The following is a 19,037-nucleotide window of genomic DNA, read 5'->3' on the forward strand; positions in this document are numbered from 1 at the left end:
AGAAAACAACATATGCAGAATTAGGAGTCAGCCACTTGGGACTAAATAAGATGTTGTTACACCCTGTCTTCTCTCCTGCCACTATGCTGCTCCTGATTGCAACCTCAAAGCTTTCCAATTTTCTTTTTTAGTCAAAAACAGTGGTGGTCCAGGTGATGGGGTCAGGGAGGCAAAATCCCCAGGGTGTCACGCCTGTGGGTTGTTAAACAGTACTTCTGTTTTCAGAAAACCAGAAATACTATTTAAATGGCCCTCCAGAGGCTTCAGAAGGCTTTCTGAGGACCAGTGGACATCACGCAAGGCTCCGTAAAGGAGATAAGTCTCCTCTCCAGCGGGCAGCACTTTGTAATTCTGTCCCCCCAGGTGGTACAGGGCCAGGTCCGCAACTGGTCAAAAACACATTACATGCATGCGTTTGCAACATTTAGTATGGCCTTTGGGTACTAAAAACTTGGGCTGTGCTGATTAGCCATGCCCCTCCGTGTCAACATGTCCAAGAGTCAAACCCCCAAGCATCAGCATGTTTAGCATTTATTTGCACATTTGCCTGAACAGAAGAAGGGTCTCTCCATATAATTTAGATCAGTGTTCTTCAACCTGCAGGTCGTGATGGGGTCACAATGCTTCATTTGGGGGATTGGTGCAACCTTTCAAAGCCTGTGCAAGGCAGGACTTGGATCCAATCCAATAATGGTACTGCTTTATCAAAACTGAATTCTTGATATAACGCTGCACAGCCTCTTCTTGCTGACTTGCCCCATAGCTCCTAGTGCTGGCTCTGGTCAGGCTGCAACATCACAGGGTTGTTGTGAAGGCACAAGAGTTAAGGGGAAACAGGAAGGGCAGGACAGGGTTGGACAGCAATGGAGGCAGGGAGTGGTTGTGGGCAGACCAGGTACTGAGAGGGGGCGAGATTGGTGTTGGGTCCCCAGTCTCATTATTTATCTGTTGGGGTTGTGGCACAAAAAGGGTTGAAGAGCATTATTTTAGAGCACCAGCCAGGTAAACTCAATTCAGATTGGAACCATTGGTGGGGTCACAGAGTTATAGTTGGGTGACCAAATGCTGCAGTCGGAATCTAGACCATACTCTGAATGCACCATGTAGTGTGATCCCATGTGCATGCGCGACATATTAAGGAAAGGGGCAGTGATTGCACTGTAACAGTCTAGAAGCTGAGAGTCAAGAATGGACTAAGAATTTAACAATGCAAAAGGATACATTTAAAGGATTCTATTCTAGTATATATAATCAAAAATGTTTGGTATTTCAAAGAAGATGTTGAGGGTTAAAAACTTAGGACAGGTAATAACTGAAGACAACCCAACCAATATTCACCGGATAAGCAGACAATCTACATTTTCTGGCTTTCTAAAAGATGCATACTATAAACTTATCTGTAGATGGTATAAAACTCCATAAAAGATTCACAGGATATTTCTGGTGCTCACTGGGAATGTAACAGCACAATCCTATACATGTCTACTCAGAAATTCCATTGTCTTCAATGGGGTTTAGTCCTAGGAAAGCGTGCATAGGATCACACATTTGATGCAATGCAGACTTGTACCAAATATGCTAATTGGGCCGTACGGCATATGGATATTCAGCACGAGGGGACCAGATTATTTATCAAGCTATTGCTGAGAGCCTAACTCTTGACACTTTAATTATACTGTCGAATATCAGTTGGATTGTCAGTAACTGAAGGAGGAATCCAGTTATTAATGTTCAATCTCTTAAACCCAAATCCTAACCAACTGTCCAGCACTGGCACAGCTGTGCCAATAGGTCATGTGCTGCATCCTACAGTTGGGTGGCACTCACAGAGGCCTCTTCAAAGCAAGCAAACGTTTGTTCCCTTACCTCAGAGCTGCATTGCCCTTATGTTGCTGCTGGAAAGTGGGTTAGGATTGCACCCTTAGTTGTTGCAAAGGTTGTCTGAGCTTGATCCTGAAACTTCCATTGACACCACCCCCCGTACATTACTGAGTGCTAGATGCTTGAAAATAGCAAGAAGGGATGTCAAAGAAATTGAACTATAGAATTTTGCTCATATGGCAACACTCTGTAACTTCCTGAAACTGGAATTATGTACTGGATAGATTAAATGTCAATGTTTTCTTTCTATATTTTTTGTGTCTTTATAATGAATACATGTATTTTTTTTAATGGACATTCAGAGGGCAGCAGAAGACAGCACAGTTATTGTCAGGGAGCACAACCATGTAGCATCCCCAAACTTGGGAAGGCAGAGGCAATGGTCCCAAGGGAGGGAGAAAGAGACAAGTCAGGCAGGAGCCAAGATAAAGAGAGGTGAAACAGACCCAGCCGGACATATAAGTGAAAGCTGGCATTCCTTCCAGCTATAGCCCTTATTTTCAGCTATTGTGTGGGTGGACACATCAGAATCCAGAGCAAAAAAAGTAGAGAAGAGGCTAGAAAGGAGGCTGAGTACTTAAATGCATGAACTTCTTGACTTCAACATTCCCTTTCAAATACTGATCTCGTCTGATCTCGGAAGCTAAGCAGGGTCAGGCCTGGTTAGTACTTGGATGGGAGACTGCCTGGGAATACCTGGTGCTGTAGGCTTATACCATAGTCTTTTGAGACTGAAGGTTGCTAACCAAATCCAATCCACTTCTAGAAGCTCAGGCCTCCAGCTGAAGCTGATTTCAGAAAAGCAGCTTTCCCAAAGTTGGCAAGGTTTTCAAACCCCTGGTGGCCCCAGTCAAAGCTCAAAAGATGCTCAGCTCGGACACTCCAAATCATTAATTCAGTCATGAGCTATATCATCCCACTGGAATCCACAGCAGTCTTGTTAGGGTTTTTGGATGCTGGGACTATATCAGAAATTAGAAGGGAATTAACTTTGTTGTTTTTGACAGCTGCTAAATTAAAGCTAACTGCCAAGTGTGAAAGTAAACATCTGCCACCTATTACAAGTTGGTCGGATTCCACTTTGGGACTCACGGACAGGAAGTCTCCCCACAACATAGGAAGTCATAGGTAAGATCCCAATCCAAATGGGGCATAAATTCATCTTTTGTGGATTCAGAGAAGACAACATGTAGGGGAGCCTGGAAACTTAGTTCAATCTCCATTTTAAAGTGTGAAAGCATGTACAGGTATTTGATTTGATTGCTTTATTGACCAAATGACTGACTACATTTGGGTATTACAACTGGGAATTGTAATTTTTAACTAGTTTTGGACTTGGGCAACTTTTATAACCTGCCTTGTGAAAAAGCTTTAGGTGACTGCTTATTTTACAAATGTGGAAAAAAAACTTCAGTTAAAAAAATTAAATATTGGTTCTCAAACTGGTGGGTCATGACCCTCCAGTCTGAGAACCCCAGCCCTTTGCCTTTAAGGGGGAGGGATGGGGGAAAGCAACAACGTGATCCCCAGGACTGTGCTGGCAACTTACTGCTGCCAGAGCCCAGGGGGTGCAGGGAGCCCCACGGAGCCCTCTGCAGGGCTCCTCATTGCTTGTAGAAAGTGAAAGTAGTGATCGCAACCCACTTCTGGTTGCAATCCTGAAACCGGAAGTGTGTCGCAATTACTACTTTTATTTTTTACAAGCCACGGGGAGCCCTGCAGAATCCTGGACCCCGGAAGCAGGTAATTTCAGTTTAAAAAGAGCCCTCCCTTCCCTTGCACCAGCACAATCCTGGGGATCGCATCGCTACTTCCCCCCTCCCCCACAAAGACCTATCACAAGATATTTACTCCCAAGAAGTTTGAGTACCAGTGAAATAGAATTTTGAAAGTTTTTAAAAATGAAAACACATATGCATTCAGTTTTAGACACCAGCCCTAAACCAAGTTAAAAAAAATTTTTTTTTTCCTGCAGACCCAGTCAACCAACCAACCAACCAATTCATTCCAGTCCTGGGAATTTTTGCAGTCCCCAGTGTGAAGTTCAGGTAGAAATTGAGGCTTGTGTTCGATTCCATCTTGGAGCTTGCAGACATCTTTTTACCGCTGGTGAGAATCTTGCTAATGGAAAGGTGAGAAAGTTTCCTTGTTTGTCTGGCTACTCATTTGGCCAATAAAATTCAAACACCAGCACCACTCACTGCAGCTATCTGCCCAAGGATGCATGAATTAAAGATTGTCTACTGCTGAGATTCTCCAGCTGGGAGGGGTTGAAGCAAATGACCATGAGTAGCCTAGAGATTACATTAGCCTTCAAGAATAGTCTCCACATTCAGCTTTCTGGTTGGCTGACAGCATCTTGGGTATAAGAAGAACTCAGCAGGTAGAGGATTTTCTGCTTTCTGCATTCCATCATGGGTGCCTGGCCAAGGAAGGCTCAGAGCTCCCCTCAACTCTGGAGAGGCTGTGCACAGGGGACCTGGATAATCCATGGATACAGGATCTGCAGATACAGGAGGCCCCCCTATATTGAGTTTGCGATTTTGAGCTCCTCTCTCTTCCTGTAGCCCAGACACTTTGCAACTTATTCTAAAAAAGCACAACTGAAAGGATTTACACCAAGGGTGGCCAACTTTTCAACTTTAGGGCTCCTGGCCCTTTAAACAATTGTGTAGAGGAGGGAATTACAGCAGCTGCAGCTTGTTATCTTGTCAGCTTGCCAGAGGCCCCATGCATGCACCAACAGTTCACCCAGGCCATGCCAGAGCAGATAAGGTGGTGGCAGAAGCAGGTCATGGGCAAGAGGGGGAAGATCAGGGGAGGGAATGGAGAGGGCAGTTTAAGGGTAGATCTCAGCTGCAGTCACACATGCCAGAATCCTTTCCCAGTCTGACACTCCTGAGGCTCCCTGGACTTACACCAGTTAAACAGCTAAATACACAGCTGGGGTAGGTGAAAGGAGACCTATTGATGACCACAAAGCTTGCGGGGAGGTAAATAAAACATATTTAACTTTTTTAAAAACTTAACTCTGGTCTCTCCCCACCACAGGATGCAGCATGTACTCTATTGGCACTGTTGCATTATGTAGATTGGTGGGGGATAGGATTGGGGCATTAGTCATCTTTTTCCCTGTTCTGCCAATAAGGGTGGAAAGGAAAGCAAGTACGCCAAACCAATGTAATAAAAATATTGATAAAACATAGCTTAATTATCCTCACCGCAACCACAAGATCCATAAGCTGTTCCAAGTCCGTTTGAATGCACAATTCAAAGGAGCCTTTTTCAAATTGTAAACGCTAGCAATTTACCTGTCTGTTTGTATTTAGATGTGCAGCTTGTCATATACCTGAAAAACAGGGTCATGTCTCTTAAATGTTTCTTTTTTCCTTTCTAAAATCTACATCAGGCAGTTACTTTGGCTCTCAGCAGGAGTTAAATTTACTATCTCGGTAAAAAAAAATATTGAAAAGAATCAAATACAGTACGCACTTGCAAAAAAAAAAAAAAGCCCACAGAAGCTCTGTCTAAATGAGATCATGCATAGGAAGCCACTTCCTTCCCTTTGGAGAAGCAGGTGTTTAAATCCTAAGGACCTGATGGAGCAGAAATTCTCTTCAGGTGCTGAGAAAACAAAGATAATTTAGTCACTCCACAAGAACAATCTTTGTTGTGATGGAGGAGGCTAAAAAAGAGAGTGCCACATTCTAGGGAATCGTCAGGGAAAAAAACTCAAAAAGAAAACAGCCCTCACATGGTGTGCTGAAACATGGAATACCGTATATAGGTCTGGTCACCACATCTCAAAAAGGATGTTGCAGAGCTGGAAAAAGGGGTGCGGAAAAGGTGCAGAAAATGGCAATGACCCTGAGCAGGAAATATTGCAATTCTTGGGGCTCTTTAGTTTAGAAAAAAGGCTACTGAAGAGGGACACAATAGATTTCCAGCCCAATCACGGAGGACTAATAATACAGCCCAACAACTCCCCACATGGTGACGTGCTGTATCCAGAGCAGTTTTGGTCTCTGGAGGCCTCCTTGGGGTAAGGGAACATTTTTCCCTTGGCAGCCTGCCAGGTCTGCTTGGACCTAAGCCAGCAATATGTCACAAGTCCACATGGACCCATGAAGATGGATCAAACCCAGAGTGAGGATTCAGCGGACACTGCTGCAGCCAAACCTGCCCCCTTCCTGGGCCTGATCCACCCTTTCACAATTCTGTGCCATCCCCAACTCACCTTTCTCCCATCCCCTGCACAGCCTTGCCTCCAGAAGCAGGCATTCCTGGTCTGTCACTGAGTAGACCCTTGCTGCTTCCGGCAGGAGCCAGGCCACACTCTCCAGCGTGCAAGTGCATTCCACCACTGGAACACGCATTTCAGTGGTGTAAGAAGCATCTAGGACTGGGCCATTATACAATTCTGCATGGCATGCACAAAGTAGATGAGACATTTTTCTCCATCTATCATAGCACTAGAGCCAGAGGACATCTGGTGATGTAATGGATTGGTAAAGATATTTAGGACAGACAAAAGGAACTGCTTCTTCAAGCTGTGCATTATCAATCTATGGAACTCACTGCCACAAGATGTGGTGATGGCAAGTAGCTTGGGTTAAAAGAGGATTGGACAAACCCATGAACAACATATCTATCAGTGGCTACTAGTCATGATAACATATGCCCTATGTTTGGGTTTGCAGCCCTGCTCCTTTGAATACCAATTGCAGGGGCACAATGACAAGAGAGAAGCATGCCTTTACCAGGCACTTGTGGGCAGAAACAGGCCACTGTGGGAAAGAAGATGCTGAGTAAGTGGATCATTAGTCTGATCTGGCAAGGCCCTTCAGATGTGTTTATATTTATCGACAGAAATTAATGCTCTTTCCTCCCTGACTTTTACTTTGAAACCTGGGTCAGTGTGACCAGTTACAAGATTCTGAACAATTAGAATTAAACAAAGAAAATCTGGCAACACTATAAACACAAGTCAGTTTCTATATGCAGTTAAGCCACACAGACAGATGTTTTGTCCTTTAAGTAATTTTGCTATATTCTTGTTTTCCGGTGTCAATTACTTCAAATCTACACCTCAGTCTTTCTAACGACATGGAAAGTTCCCTTCCTTACATGGAGAAACATTCACCTGCACTTTGAAACGGCACAGGGCCAGCGTATCTCTAGCCCATAGTTTATTAGAAGGTGTAGATCAGCTCTGAATCAGTGTCTTTTCCAAAGATGGACAATGCAAGTTCATGTCATTTGAGTTACATTAAGCAACTCCTCAGAAATGGAAGCTACCTGTATAATGGTTGAAATAACATCTCAAGAGCTCAAGATAAAGATCACTGGGAATAACAAACAAATATGAAAAAGCTAGGACTGCTGTCAGTGAAGTTTAGGTAGAAGTCCCACTGAGTTTGAACATCCAAACTTCTCAGTGAGGAAGACCTCCAAACACTTTCTGAGGAAAAGCTCTAACTAAACCATGTAAGATTCTCCTGTCACTCCTCAGGAAGAATTAAAGTGGCTTCTAGTGGAGTCACTGAGGCATTAAACAGGGTGATTAAGGGCCCAATCCTATCCAGTTTTCCAGCACTGGTGCAGCCCCAAGGTAAGGGAACAAATGTTCCCATACCTTAAGGAAGCCTCTGTGATTGCTGCCCCACCACAAGATGCAGTGCATGCCCCATCGGCACAGCTAGCCTGGCACTGGAAAATTGGATAGGATTGGGCCCCAAAAGTGTTAAAGCATGGAAGTTAAAGAACCAAAGAGCATGACAACCTCAGTGAGAAACCACTCTGCCTGTATTGCCGCCCAAAACAAAACAAAACAAACACATTAAAAATCTCAGAGGAGTTACTTAGGACATAGGGGTGTGCAAATCTCCCATGAAAAATTACACCTGTCTATAAGAAACTCATTTGGTGTGAAAATTTGCAGAGTTTTCTTCTTTGAAGGAGCCCAGAAATTCTTTGAATTTCATTTGTTTGAAATCCCAGAGTCCCACCAACCTTACCAGAAAGCAGACTGAACTATCAAGGCTGCGATTCTGGAGAGTTGTACAGCTAGCACAAAAGAACCTTGACCATAGCTGGAAATGAAAGATCTGACTGCAACCAATTGGACAAGTAAGCTGGTTTGAAATGGAAAAGAAATTTGCCTGTTTCTCCAGATGACCATCTTCAGCATGATTGTTAGAACACAGCCCTTGCCTTTCTCAATTTGTCCAGGATTGAGGCCCAGGGCTGCAATCCCATCGTTGCGTATCAGTCTTGTCTGAGAAAGTGGACTGGCTCCCACAATGTTAATGCTTCTCAGGAAAATGCAAAATGTGGCAATGTGCACATGTCCTCATCAAGGACTGGGCAAAGTTACTTTGAGAAGACAATCAGTGGCAAACCCATGCTTGACTCTGTATAATACATGGATTTGTTCTGATTTCACTCAAATCATCATTTATCAGACAATATGAAAAGCTTGTTTTTTCTCTATGGTGGCTAATTAAATATGTAAACAACACATTGTGGGAGTCATCAAGTGCAAAGATGAAGCTGCCTTAAACCAAATCAGATCACTGACCTATCTAGCTTAGCATTGTCTATGCCAGGCATGTCCAACAGGTAGATCGCTATCTACCTGTAGATAGCAGAGGGGTCAGAGGTAGATCGCCAGCCCCACTTGGCTCCATCTCTCCAGTAGCTCGCCCCGTCTCTAGGAGAGAGCTCGTGCCAGCAGGTTGTCTGCTGAGGGCTTGCCGCCACTGCTGATCCTTTGCCTGTCTTTTTTCCCTGCCTGCGGGTGTATTGGGGGTGCTTGTTTTCATGCCAATAGTTTGTGGGTACCCCAGGGGGCCACCGCCCACACCCCGCGATGCCACAGGCCCAGCGTCATACCTGGTGTCCTGCCTCTCAGAATCACCCATTCCTGCCCCCACCCCAACACCCCTTAGAAGTGTGTTATATACCAGGCCATATCCATTCGCCCTGGCTTTAACTGAATACACTTACCATATTAGTTGTGTCGTGTGCTGGCCGTTGGTCGCTTTATAGTTCGCTTTCATTAAACGTTTTCGGGCAGACACAACACAGTGTCAAGAATTTGGTGATTTTGGTGGGCTTTTCCAATTTTGTTCTAACTTGCCTATGCCTTGCCTTTGAATTGGTTAAACCACTGTGACTTTTGCTTGCCTCTGCAATTTTATTTCGCCTTGCCTTTGTGTTGATTCTACACTGTGTGCAGAATTTATTAAATTGTGTGTGGTGGTATTTGAACTTGTTTGGCGATATTTGATTTTATCTGGTTTGCTGGACAGGTGTTTCGAGTTTTTTTGATGATTGTTTGGTGGTATTTGATTATTGGTGCCAGTATGATGAATTCTTATTTTTACTTTTAGAACTGCATGTGTGGTTTTGGCATCTCCAGTCCTTGTATTGCACATCATCCAGAGGTCTTCAGTTCCTGTTGATCTTTAATACTTTGTGACAGTTTTGGACCAGATTCAGCCAGTGTTTATACTAACTTAGCAGATTTGGCCTTCTTACATCCAGTCACCCCAGTATAACAAAGATGAGTGTTCCAAAGAAGAGCAAAATCTACCACTTTCATGATGAATGGGAAATGGACTACTTAATCATGGTGAAAGACAAGTGTTGTTGTCTAATTTATAATGCCCCAGTATCCTTGCTCAAAAAGGGTAATCTGGAACGTCATTATAAGGCTCTGCATAGCAATAAGTTTGATGCTGATTTTCCAACCAAAAGTGAAATTCGTAAATTGAAGCTCAAAGAACTTAAATCGAAATCGGCTACTCAGCAACAGTTGATGGCGAAGCCAAGGTCACATTCGGTCAATGCAACCATAGCATCCTTCAACGTCAGCAACCTGATCGCAAAGAAATGCAAACCTTTCACTGAAGGGGAATTTGTAAAAGATTGTTTTCTTGAAGCAGCTGACAATCTTTTTGAAGGATTTAAAAATAAGAAAGAGATCATAGCTGCTATTGAAGATGTACAATTGTCAAGAAACACCATCGTGCGGCAAATAGAAAAGATGTATGGAGACACAACTGAACAATTGTTGGAGGTTGTTTCAAATTGTGTTGTTTTCTCACTCCAACTGGATGAATCTACAGACATAAGAGACATAGCCCAGTTACTAGTCTTTATCCAGATGGTTTTTGAAGACTTCAGTGTTAAAGAAGGACTACTTGGAATGATTTCTTTAAAAGGGAGAACTATCGGTCAGGAAATATTCAGTTCTTTCCATTCTTTTGTGACAAAGTGTAATCTTCCATTGCATAGATTTGTTTCTATCACTACTGATGGAGCAAGAGTAATGACAGGTGAGGTTAACAGTTTCATAGCCCTCTGTAGACAGCAAGACGACTTCCCAGATTTCCTTTCTTACCACTGCATCATTCACCAGCAAGTTTTGGCAAGCAAGAGACTCAGTACAAAGACTGTCATGGACATCACTTTCAAAATTGTAAATTCAGTTCGTGGAAGATCACTTCAAAAATGGCTTTTCAATCTTACTCTTGATAAAGGGGCACGGAAATCATTTTGCACACAGATGTAAGGTGGCTAAGTAGGCACAAATTTCTGCAAATATTTCGTGATTTGCTGAATGAAATAAGAAGTTTTTTAAAGGAGAGGGGAGATGAACAAGCAGAGTTGGAAGATGAGGAGTGGTTATGTGATCTGGCATTTCTCACTGACTTTACAAGCAAACTGATATAAACCTTGAACTACAAGGTAAAAACAAATGCATTCGCGAGATGATGAGTACAGTTTCATCCTACAAGAGCAAATTTGAGCTAATGATTACTGACCTTGCAAACAACACTTTGATCATTTTCCTAATACGCAGGACCATCTGGGGCAATATCCCAATTTTGTTTTTCAGAACGAGAAGTATGTGACAGAAATCTGTTCTGTTATCCAAGAATTCGAAAATAGATTCTGTGACTTCCAAAAAATTGGAACAGTTGTGGAGTACTTGTCATACCCATTCAAAGTAGATGTGGACATTAAAGAAACTGCAGCTGCTATCAGTAAAAATTGCTCATTGAACAAGCCATCTCTTGAAAACAAAATATTAACCCTTAAAAATGACATTTTTCTCAAGACCCGTGCTGAGCAAGAATCGTTTTGGAAGCTAGTGCCTAGAGACAAATTTCCCAACTTAAGAAGATGCAGTGAAGCTGTACACTCCTGTTTCGGTTCAACTTATTTGTGTGAATCTGCATTTTCCCATCTGAAAATGACAAAGAGTACACAATGTTCCAACATGACAGATGAACATCTCCAGGATTCCCTGAGACTGACCCTCACGCAATATTCACCCAACTTCAAAAAGCTGGTGGATGAAATGCAGGCTCAGACGTCTCACTAATGAGCAAGAGCAAAATGTTAAAGATTGTGCAAGATCAGCCTGGATCAATACTCGACCTAAATTTAACACAAATTACACAATAAAAGTTAAAGAAAGTTATTAAGACAGTTAAAGAAAGTTATTACTCAATAAAACTTTAAGAAAAAATGTACTTTCCATTTCCCCTCGCAGTTCTTACTGGATCTTCGTCTCTCTTGTTTTGTTTTTGCTTAATTTGCTTAACAGCTGATCACATCCAAGTAAATGACAGAAGGTTCATTAAAAATGGGAGGGGGAATCTTCCAACTTTATTGGGTTAAAATTTAATTTGAAACTAATTTGAAACTTAATTTTCATGGTGGTAGATCACTGACACTTTTGGCCGGAAAAAGTAGATCACGACCTGTTCGAAGTTGGACACGCCTGGTCTACGCTCACTGGCAGAGGCTCACCAGAATTTCAGCTAGGGATCTGTCCTCTCACCACCAACAGATGCCAGTGATTCAACCAGAGGCATGTGCAGATTGTGCTCTATCACTGAGTTACAACTGCTCCTCAACATGATGAATACACATGCGGCTCGACTGTAGTGTGTATTGAATACACACACATGTAGTGTGATGAATACACATGCGGACAGACTGTAGACTGTAGGCTCAATGGCATTAACTTATTGGTTAATAATTCCGCCATATAGGAAAAAAATAAACTCAAGGGGGTGTTCAGTGCAAAAGGCACTGGGCCCATGGGTCTAGAATTTGAGGTTTAGAAAAAGTGGTCAATCTTACCAGGTTGTTCTACGAGTTTATAGGTTTCCTATAAAATTGTTTTATACCGAGTCACACCATTGATCCATCAAGCTTTGTATTGTATACATCAGGGGTGCCCAAACTCCGGCCCCGGGGCCACCTGCGGCCCTCGAGGATTCCCAATCCAGCCCTCGAGGAGCCCCCAGTCTCCAATGAGCCTCTGGCCCTCTGGGGACTTGCTGGAGCTTACGCTAACCTTATGCAACTGCTCTCAACTAACTGTTTGACCTCTTGCGTGAGCTGTGGGATGAAGGCTCCCTCCACTGCTAGGTGTTTCACATCTGTGATGCAGCAGCAAAGGAAAGGCTGGCCTTGCTTTGTGCAAGGCTGTTTATAGGTCTTGAGCTATTACAAAACCTTCCTTCAAACCTCCGATGAATGAAGAGGTGTGATGTTCCATCTCTAATATATTTATGAAAACTTATTCAAATTTGAAATCTAAATTAATCTGAAATGTAAATTTTTCCCCGGCCCCCGACACAGTTTCAGAGAGATTATGTGGCCCTACTGCTAAAAAGTTTGGACACCCCTGGTCAACATGGACGGTCAGTAGCATTCCAGCTGTGAGACAGGACTATACTCCAGCCCTACTCAGCTCTACTCAAGGGGATACACCTCTACTCAGAGGTGCCCGAGACAGAAACTGGAACTTCTTGCATGGAAAAGACACCAGGACCCAATTCCATCCAACTTTCCAGGACTGATGCAGCCATACCATACTAAATCTTGCTGGGTGCGGGCAGTCACGAAGGACTCCTCAAGGTAAAGGAAGGTTTGTTCCCTTACCTTGGAGCTGCATCAGTACTGAAAGGTTGGACAGGATTGGGTCGACACGCTTCCACTGACCTATAGCCCTATCCCCCAATTATGAAGGTAACATATGTGAAGTATAATGAATGCTCAACATACATTCCTCTATTCTTTTTTACTGTCTCAATGGGGAGCAGTACCATGTTTTCAGCAGGGCTATCAAGCTGGGAAGAAATGTAACATGAAAGTGTGGTGATGAAGGAGAAAGAGAGAGAGAGACAGAGAGCGAGCATCTTTCTGACAACAGAGGTTTGCAAGAATAATTATTAAAAAAAAAGTTGTGAACCAAGGCAGTAGCAAAATTATTCATTTTCAGCCAGGATCTGAAAAATTCATTCACAACCCTGAATGAATGAACAACCCTGCTGCAGATAGGAAAGAGGCTAGAATGGTCTAATGAAGCATTCTCACTAACATGTGTTTGCTTCCTCAGATCTAACTGTACAGTGTAAATATTTTTTTCATACTCTGAAACACGGCTCCTATCTTCCAAGTCATCTCATTATAGAAGGCTTGATGCCAAAAAGTGTGAAAATATAATTGCTAAAATTACAGGGGCTATCAATGCTGGGCATCTTGAAATACTACGCTGAGATTTCGCAAAGCATTTGGACCACATTCCGTGAAAGTCAGTAAAATTATGCTCACTTTAAAAAAATGGCTTTTTTTTTAAGATATAAGTTAGGTCATCTGAGATTCTTCTGTTAATTTGAACATTAAAGCATCATCTGTTAAATCACCTATGCAGAAAAGTAACAGGGAAAACAACAAAGGAAAAAACTGGTTAATTGGACTGTACGTGCAGTCCAATTCTATGCATGTTTCTCAAAAATAAGCCTCACCAAGTTCAACGGGCTTACTCCCTAATAAGAGTGCACAGGATTATAGCCTTATGCAGTGATCCTAAGCACACTTACCAGAGAATAAACACCACTGAACTCAATGGGGCTTACTTCTACATAACTATGTTCTGGACAACATTGTTAACCATAATGCACTGGTAATTTTTTTTTTTTACGTAGCCCCTGGTAATTCTCTTTATCAACCTATAATGAATTAAGAAAATGCAAAAAGCAAAGTTGACCCATCACCTTTGATAAACAATACATTAGTTTAGATTTTGTTTTTTGTTTTAATTGAAAAGCAGTCTATAGACAATAGATTGCATGGTGATTCTGATCAAGCAACAAGCTGAACAGAGTTGAACATGCCACCTGTTACAACTTGCAGGATACTAGAAATCTGTTTTATATCGCCTGTATTTTTTCACTCCTGTCCAAACATACTTCTCAGAGATTAGACTTGTAGGCTGCAGTCCTAAACAGGTAACTTGAACGTAAATGCCACTGAACTCAGTGCAATGGGAATGGGGAAAAAGAGAGTGTAAAGATAATATAATTTACTGCAATCCTGCATGACATCAGAAATTATGGTTAAACGACCTGTTCATCCTGGCTTCTGATCCACTACAAGCATATATAATGGCTTCTGTCCAAGGTTAAAATGAAGATTTGTCCACCTTCAGCATTTCATTAACTCCAAATGAACTATTCCAGCATACATCAAAGTAAAATTTAAGTGATGCTTTTAAGACTCTGCAAAAGCACTTCACTGAAGTAGAAATATTCACAGCCAATCTGTTCAGCAGAAAAAGAGCAAAATACTTGAAATGTAATGCAAGCACTGCGCATGGGGCGGGGGGGACGGGACAATGACACAAATCACAGCTGCACTTTTGGGCACATCCTGCATACGCATCAAATGTACCTCAAGTTGCATTAACTGATGACATCAAAAAGAAAATTCAAATCCTTTAATACATTCACAGATTTTAAGAGAGTGTCGGTTGATTCCACCCTTAACACTGCATTCTTCGTACAGTGGCGTAAAGCTGCCCTGAAGTAGTGAACGAAGATGCTCGATGGATGGATTCCAAAGACGGTGAATGAATTTTATGGTCGGTCTTTCTAAGCATCTGTTTTCTACTATAGGACTTCAACACCGTTTGAGCATCGGTAGGCTGAAATATTTAGAAATGACAGATGCCACTGTAGTTATTCTAACATCCCAGGTGGATTTTTGATCCCTATCAAGACATGTGAACAGGAAGAATACTGAATGCGTCCAACAAAGTCTAGGTTTCACTCTCAGTGCAAGGTTGACCCCTAACACGGAGCTTCATTTTTCCCTGTAAGAATGAACCAGCAACCATTCATTTATAGGGGAGGAGAGAGTAAAGGGGTGTACTCAGGCATACCAATGGAGTAGGTGCTAAACCTGTACCCTACTGCAGTGACACCCTCACAGGCACACACACTTAACTGGACAGCCCCATTTTAGGTTGGTCATGCTAGAAAATGATGTGGGGAATTTGCATTTACAGAGCTAGAGAGATGCTTTATCTCAGAGTTGAAAACATTTTAGATCCAAGTGGTGGTGAGGTGCTATAGATAGTCACAGAGAGATGGTATATATGTTTGCTATGACTTTTTTTCTATATTTAGAGACATTTATAGCAGAGGAACAGCAAGAAAAGGGGGTGCTTTTTTCCTCACTCATCAAATCAAATTGTTTTTACTCCCATGGTGTAAATATAGGAGCTTCCCAACATTCCATCTACGTCTCCTAAAACACTCCAGCATGACCAAGAAACACAATTCAGTATGGAGAGGGTGGTGTAGTGGTTAGGGAGGTAGACTTAGACCTGGAAGATCAAGGTGCAAATCCCCCCTCAGCCATGAAGCTTCCTGGGTAACCTTGAGCCAGTCACTTTCTCTCAGCCTCACCTACCTCACAGGGTTGTTGTGAGGACAAAAGGAGGGAGCAGCTGTGTACACCACCCTGAGCTCTTTGGAGGAAGGGTGGTATAAAAATGTGAAAAATAAATAAAATAACAGGAAAGGGATGGGGACAAAAAGTATCCCATACCCTTGACACTGGGTGATCAGGATCCTCACTGAAAGCAATTTGCTAGGCAGTTTAATGGGGTGCACACACACAGTGCGTGCGCACGCAAGGTCCTTGCCATAGAAAGCCTACTCTCCACACCCAACATAATGATTGATATTTTGTTAGTATTTAATATTTCCAAACAACTGATTCTTTTGCTATCTGAATGCCTCCATTTGGGGAAATGTGTGCTTTCTTCACTCCCTGAAAAGCTGCAAACATGTAAACAGGAGATAATTTCTCTGGTTTTTCCCTTTTGCTGAGACCCTTGGAACAATGGCGGTTCATGGGCTGCATTCTAAATTCCAGCTACTGTGGCCAAGTTAAGGGAATGGTTCACCAATGGTCTGATTCACTCCTCTGAAATGTGGTACAAGGTGTTACCTGCCCTGCCCCTGCAGTTACCAAAAGCCATAGCTAAAAGGAATCAAGCCTAGGTGGGAAACTTCTGAGGTTTCTCTTTAAAGGGGCCTAGATCAAAACTGCTAGAAGGAAGTCAGAGCAGAAGGCGGCTCAGCAATCAGCATTCAGAAGCTCTCTGAACACTGTCTCACAGCAGGGATGAGAATTTCTACAAGGACCCAGTGTGTATCACAAGAGCATCAGGAGCTCCAAGAGACTAGCTGAAGGCCAGCTACGCACACTGGTCCCAATGGCTCTTCTTCTCCCTGCCTTCACCAAAAAGGCTGCTTCAGAATGGGGCAACTCGGAGTACAGAAGCAGTGGAGGCAGGGCTTAACCTTGCCCCTTCTCACTGGTTCTCTTGTCCAAATTGCCCCACCACCTGTTTTTCTCTCTACAGAGCCCCAAATTCATGTTTATGAGGGCAAAACATGTTTGGAATTCCACAGCATTATGCACACTACAGTGTGGCAATTTGGAACACCAAACCAAATTTAGGGCATGGGCTGAATGCCTCCCCTCCCCCAGACTGTTTCTCCACTTCAAGTTACCCCTCCAAAAGCAGCATTTCCAGGGAGAAAAAGGGGGGGACGGGACATCATTATTCTGTTACATACATTTGCACAGAAATGTAGTTAGGCCCCAAAAGGTTGCCCAGAAGCTAGAGGAACTTCAGTGCTAGGTCAAGCAGCATCAAGAGCAGCTCAATACACAGCAAGAAACTGTTGAGCCCAGGAGGAATTCTGAAAGTACAGAAGCCATCAAACAAAACTGAAGGAAGGGCACAAAATTATGAACAGCCGAACCCAAAAATACGACCAGAAGAGGTATTACAGGAGATGGATCGAGCAGGGAAAGAACCCCGTGAAAAAGGCCGATAAGAAGAAATTAAGGGATCTTGGAAGGTGAAGGGTGAAGAGAAGCTTTTCAAGCAACAGCAGGAGACTCTACAGAAGAATTCCGAAGAAAAGAGAAGTTACTGGGAGACATCAAAAGGGAATATTGAGAGGAAGTGCACGAAATGGTGGGGGAAAGGCAGCCATGAAATTGTGCAGCCAAATTGTGATATGCAAAGAGAAACCTGTCCGGAAAGAGGAAGATTTAAGGTGTGTGAGGAGAATAAGATCCTTGAGGTCCAGACTAGACAGAGCTTTTCCTATATTCTGAACAGCTGCTGAGTACAAAGGTAGGCGGAAGATTTTCAGGGGCCATTCAGGGAGGTCTAAGGGATCCCTTGGGAAGTTCTCCACTACAAGCCCCTGTGAAATGAATGGGACAGTCTTGGGCGGTTCCTTTCAATGGGACATGTGCAAGGGACAGTCCAGGTGGAGAATGCCCCACCTGGATTGATGTGTGTTGGAGGGGAAGCATCAAAGTAGTGCGCAATAGCAGCCTCCTTGGACACACCCACTCCTACTCTCAGTGAAGATCCATTAGCAAGGCAAAGATGTAGCAACTGTCCATTGTTTCCATGCGGAGGACAAACCAGAGAACTACTCCCCAGTGATGTTGATGAGGTCTGGTGTTGCTGCTGGCCAGATTATTTTAACTGGATCAGGCCAAAAGATTTGGGGCCGTCAGTGAGCATAAAATGTGGAAGTGGGGAGCGCAAAGAAATGGGGAGGCAGAGAGTGTCAGGCAGGGAAACATAATGCGGGCAGCATTTTTAAGCCTCATAATGAGTCTTTTGGGGGGGCGGGACTGGCTAGTATGCTGGACACAGCAGGCAGGCAGAGGAAGCAGGCAAGTAAAGGATGGAGGTGGAGAACCCAGATAGCACTACTCAGATAGCTCTCCCCTCCAACACACACCAATCCACCAAGCCTAAGCATGTCTACTCAGAAGTAAATCTCACTGTGGCCAATGGGGCTTACTCCCAAGTCCTATGCATGCCTACTCAGAAGTACATCCTATTATAGTTAATGGGACTTACTCCCAAGAAAGTACGGACAGGGTTGGAGCCTCAGAGCCCAATCCTATGCATGCCTACACACAAGTACATCCCATTACAGTTAATGGGACTTACTCCCAGGAAAGTATGGATAGGATTGGAGCCTCAGAGCCCAATCCTGTGCATGTCTACTCAAAAGTACGCCCCATTACAGTCAACGGGGCTTACTCCCAGGTAAGTGTGGACAGAATTGCAGCCCCAGTGGGCGGCAGCAGGGCCCATTCAGGCGCCCGCAGAAACCGTGCACGGAAGTGAGCGCGGCGGGCAGCCAACCCGCGTGTACAGCGTCACGTGTGCGCGTGGCATACGCGGAGGATTTTTTTCCCCCACCTCAGCTTGCACGCACACCTCCCGCGGCGACCCTTACCGTGGGGGCGGTGAGACGACTGATGCTCTCGCCCAGCGAGTCCAGGTTGACCCTTCTCCTGCGAGGCGCCCTCCTGGAGCCCGTGGGGGGCGCAGCCGCCGCCGCCTCCGAGGGGGGCCCAGGGGTGGCGAGGGGGGCGGCGGCGCCCGCCTGGGCAGGGGGGCTGCGGCTGCCGTTCCAGCAGAGCCTGGCCACCGGGCACTCGCTCTCCTCCTCCGGGCTGGTCTCCAGATAGTCCGAGCCCAGCGAGCTGAAGGATTCCGAGGAGATCTTGCGCCGGGACATGCTGAGGATGCTCAGCCGAGGATGCTGCCGGGGATGCTGGTCCTGATGCTGCGGAGGATGCTGCTGCTGCCGCCGCTCGGCGGGGGGGCATCAGGCGCGGAGGGGGGGCGGCGGAGGCGCGGGGGGGCCCGGGGGGCTGCCGCTGCTCAGCATCGCGGAGGCACCAGCCCAGTCCCGCCGCGGATGCTCCACCAGCCTCCTGCCGCGGCG

General features: G+C 44.3%; 1 protein-coding gene across 1 annotated transcript in view; it reads right to left on the minus strand.

Moving 5' to 3' along the window:
* GUCY1A2 (guanylate cyclase 1 soluble subunit alpha 2) overlaps positions 1–18,827 on the minus strand; it is a 165,531-nt gene extending 146,704 nt beyond the window's left edge. Inside the window, exon 1 of the mRNA XM_066621948.1 lies at positions 18,543–18,827. Coding sequence (XP_066478045.1) covers positions 18,543–18,827 — 285 coding nt within the window. The remainder of the gene's footprint in view (positions 1–18,542) is intronic.
* Between the last annotated feature and the right edge of the window lie 210 nt (positions 18,828–19,037).

The sequence above is a fragment of the Tiliqua scincoides genome, chromosome 3 (assembly GCF_035046505.1).
Source record: "Tiliqua scincoides isolate rTilSci1 chromosome 3, rTilSci1.hap2, whole genome shotgun sequence".
In the NCBI taxonomy this organism is placed as follows: Eukaryota; Metazoa; Chordata; class Lepidosauria; order Squamata; family Scincidae; genus Tiliqua; species Tiliqua scincoides.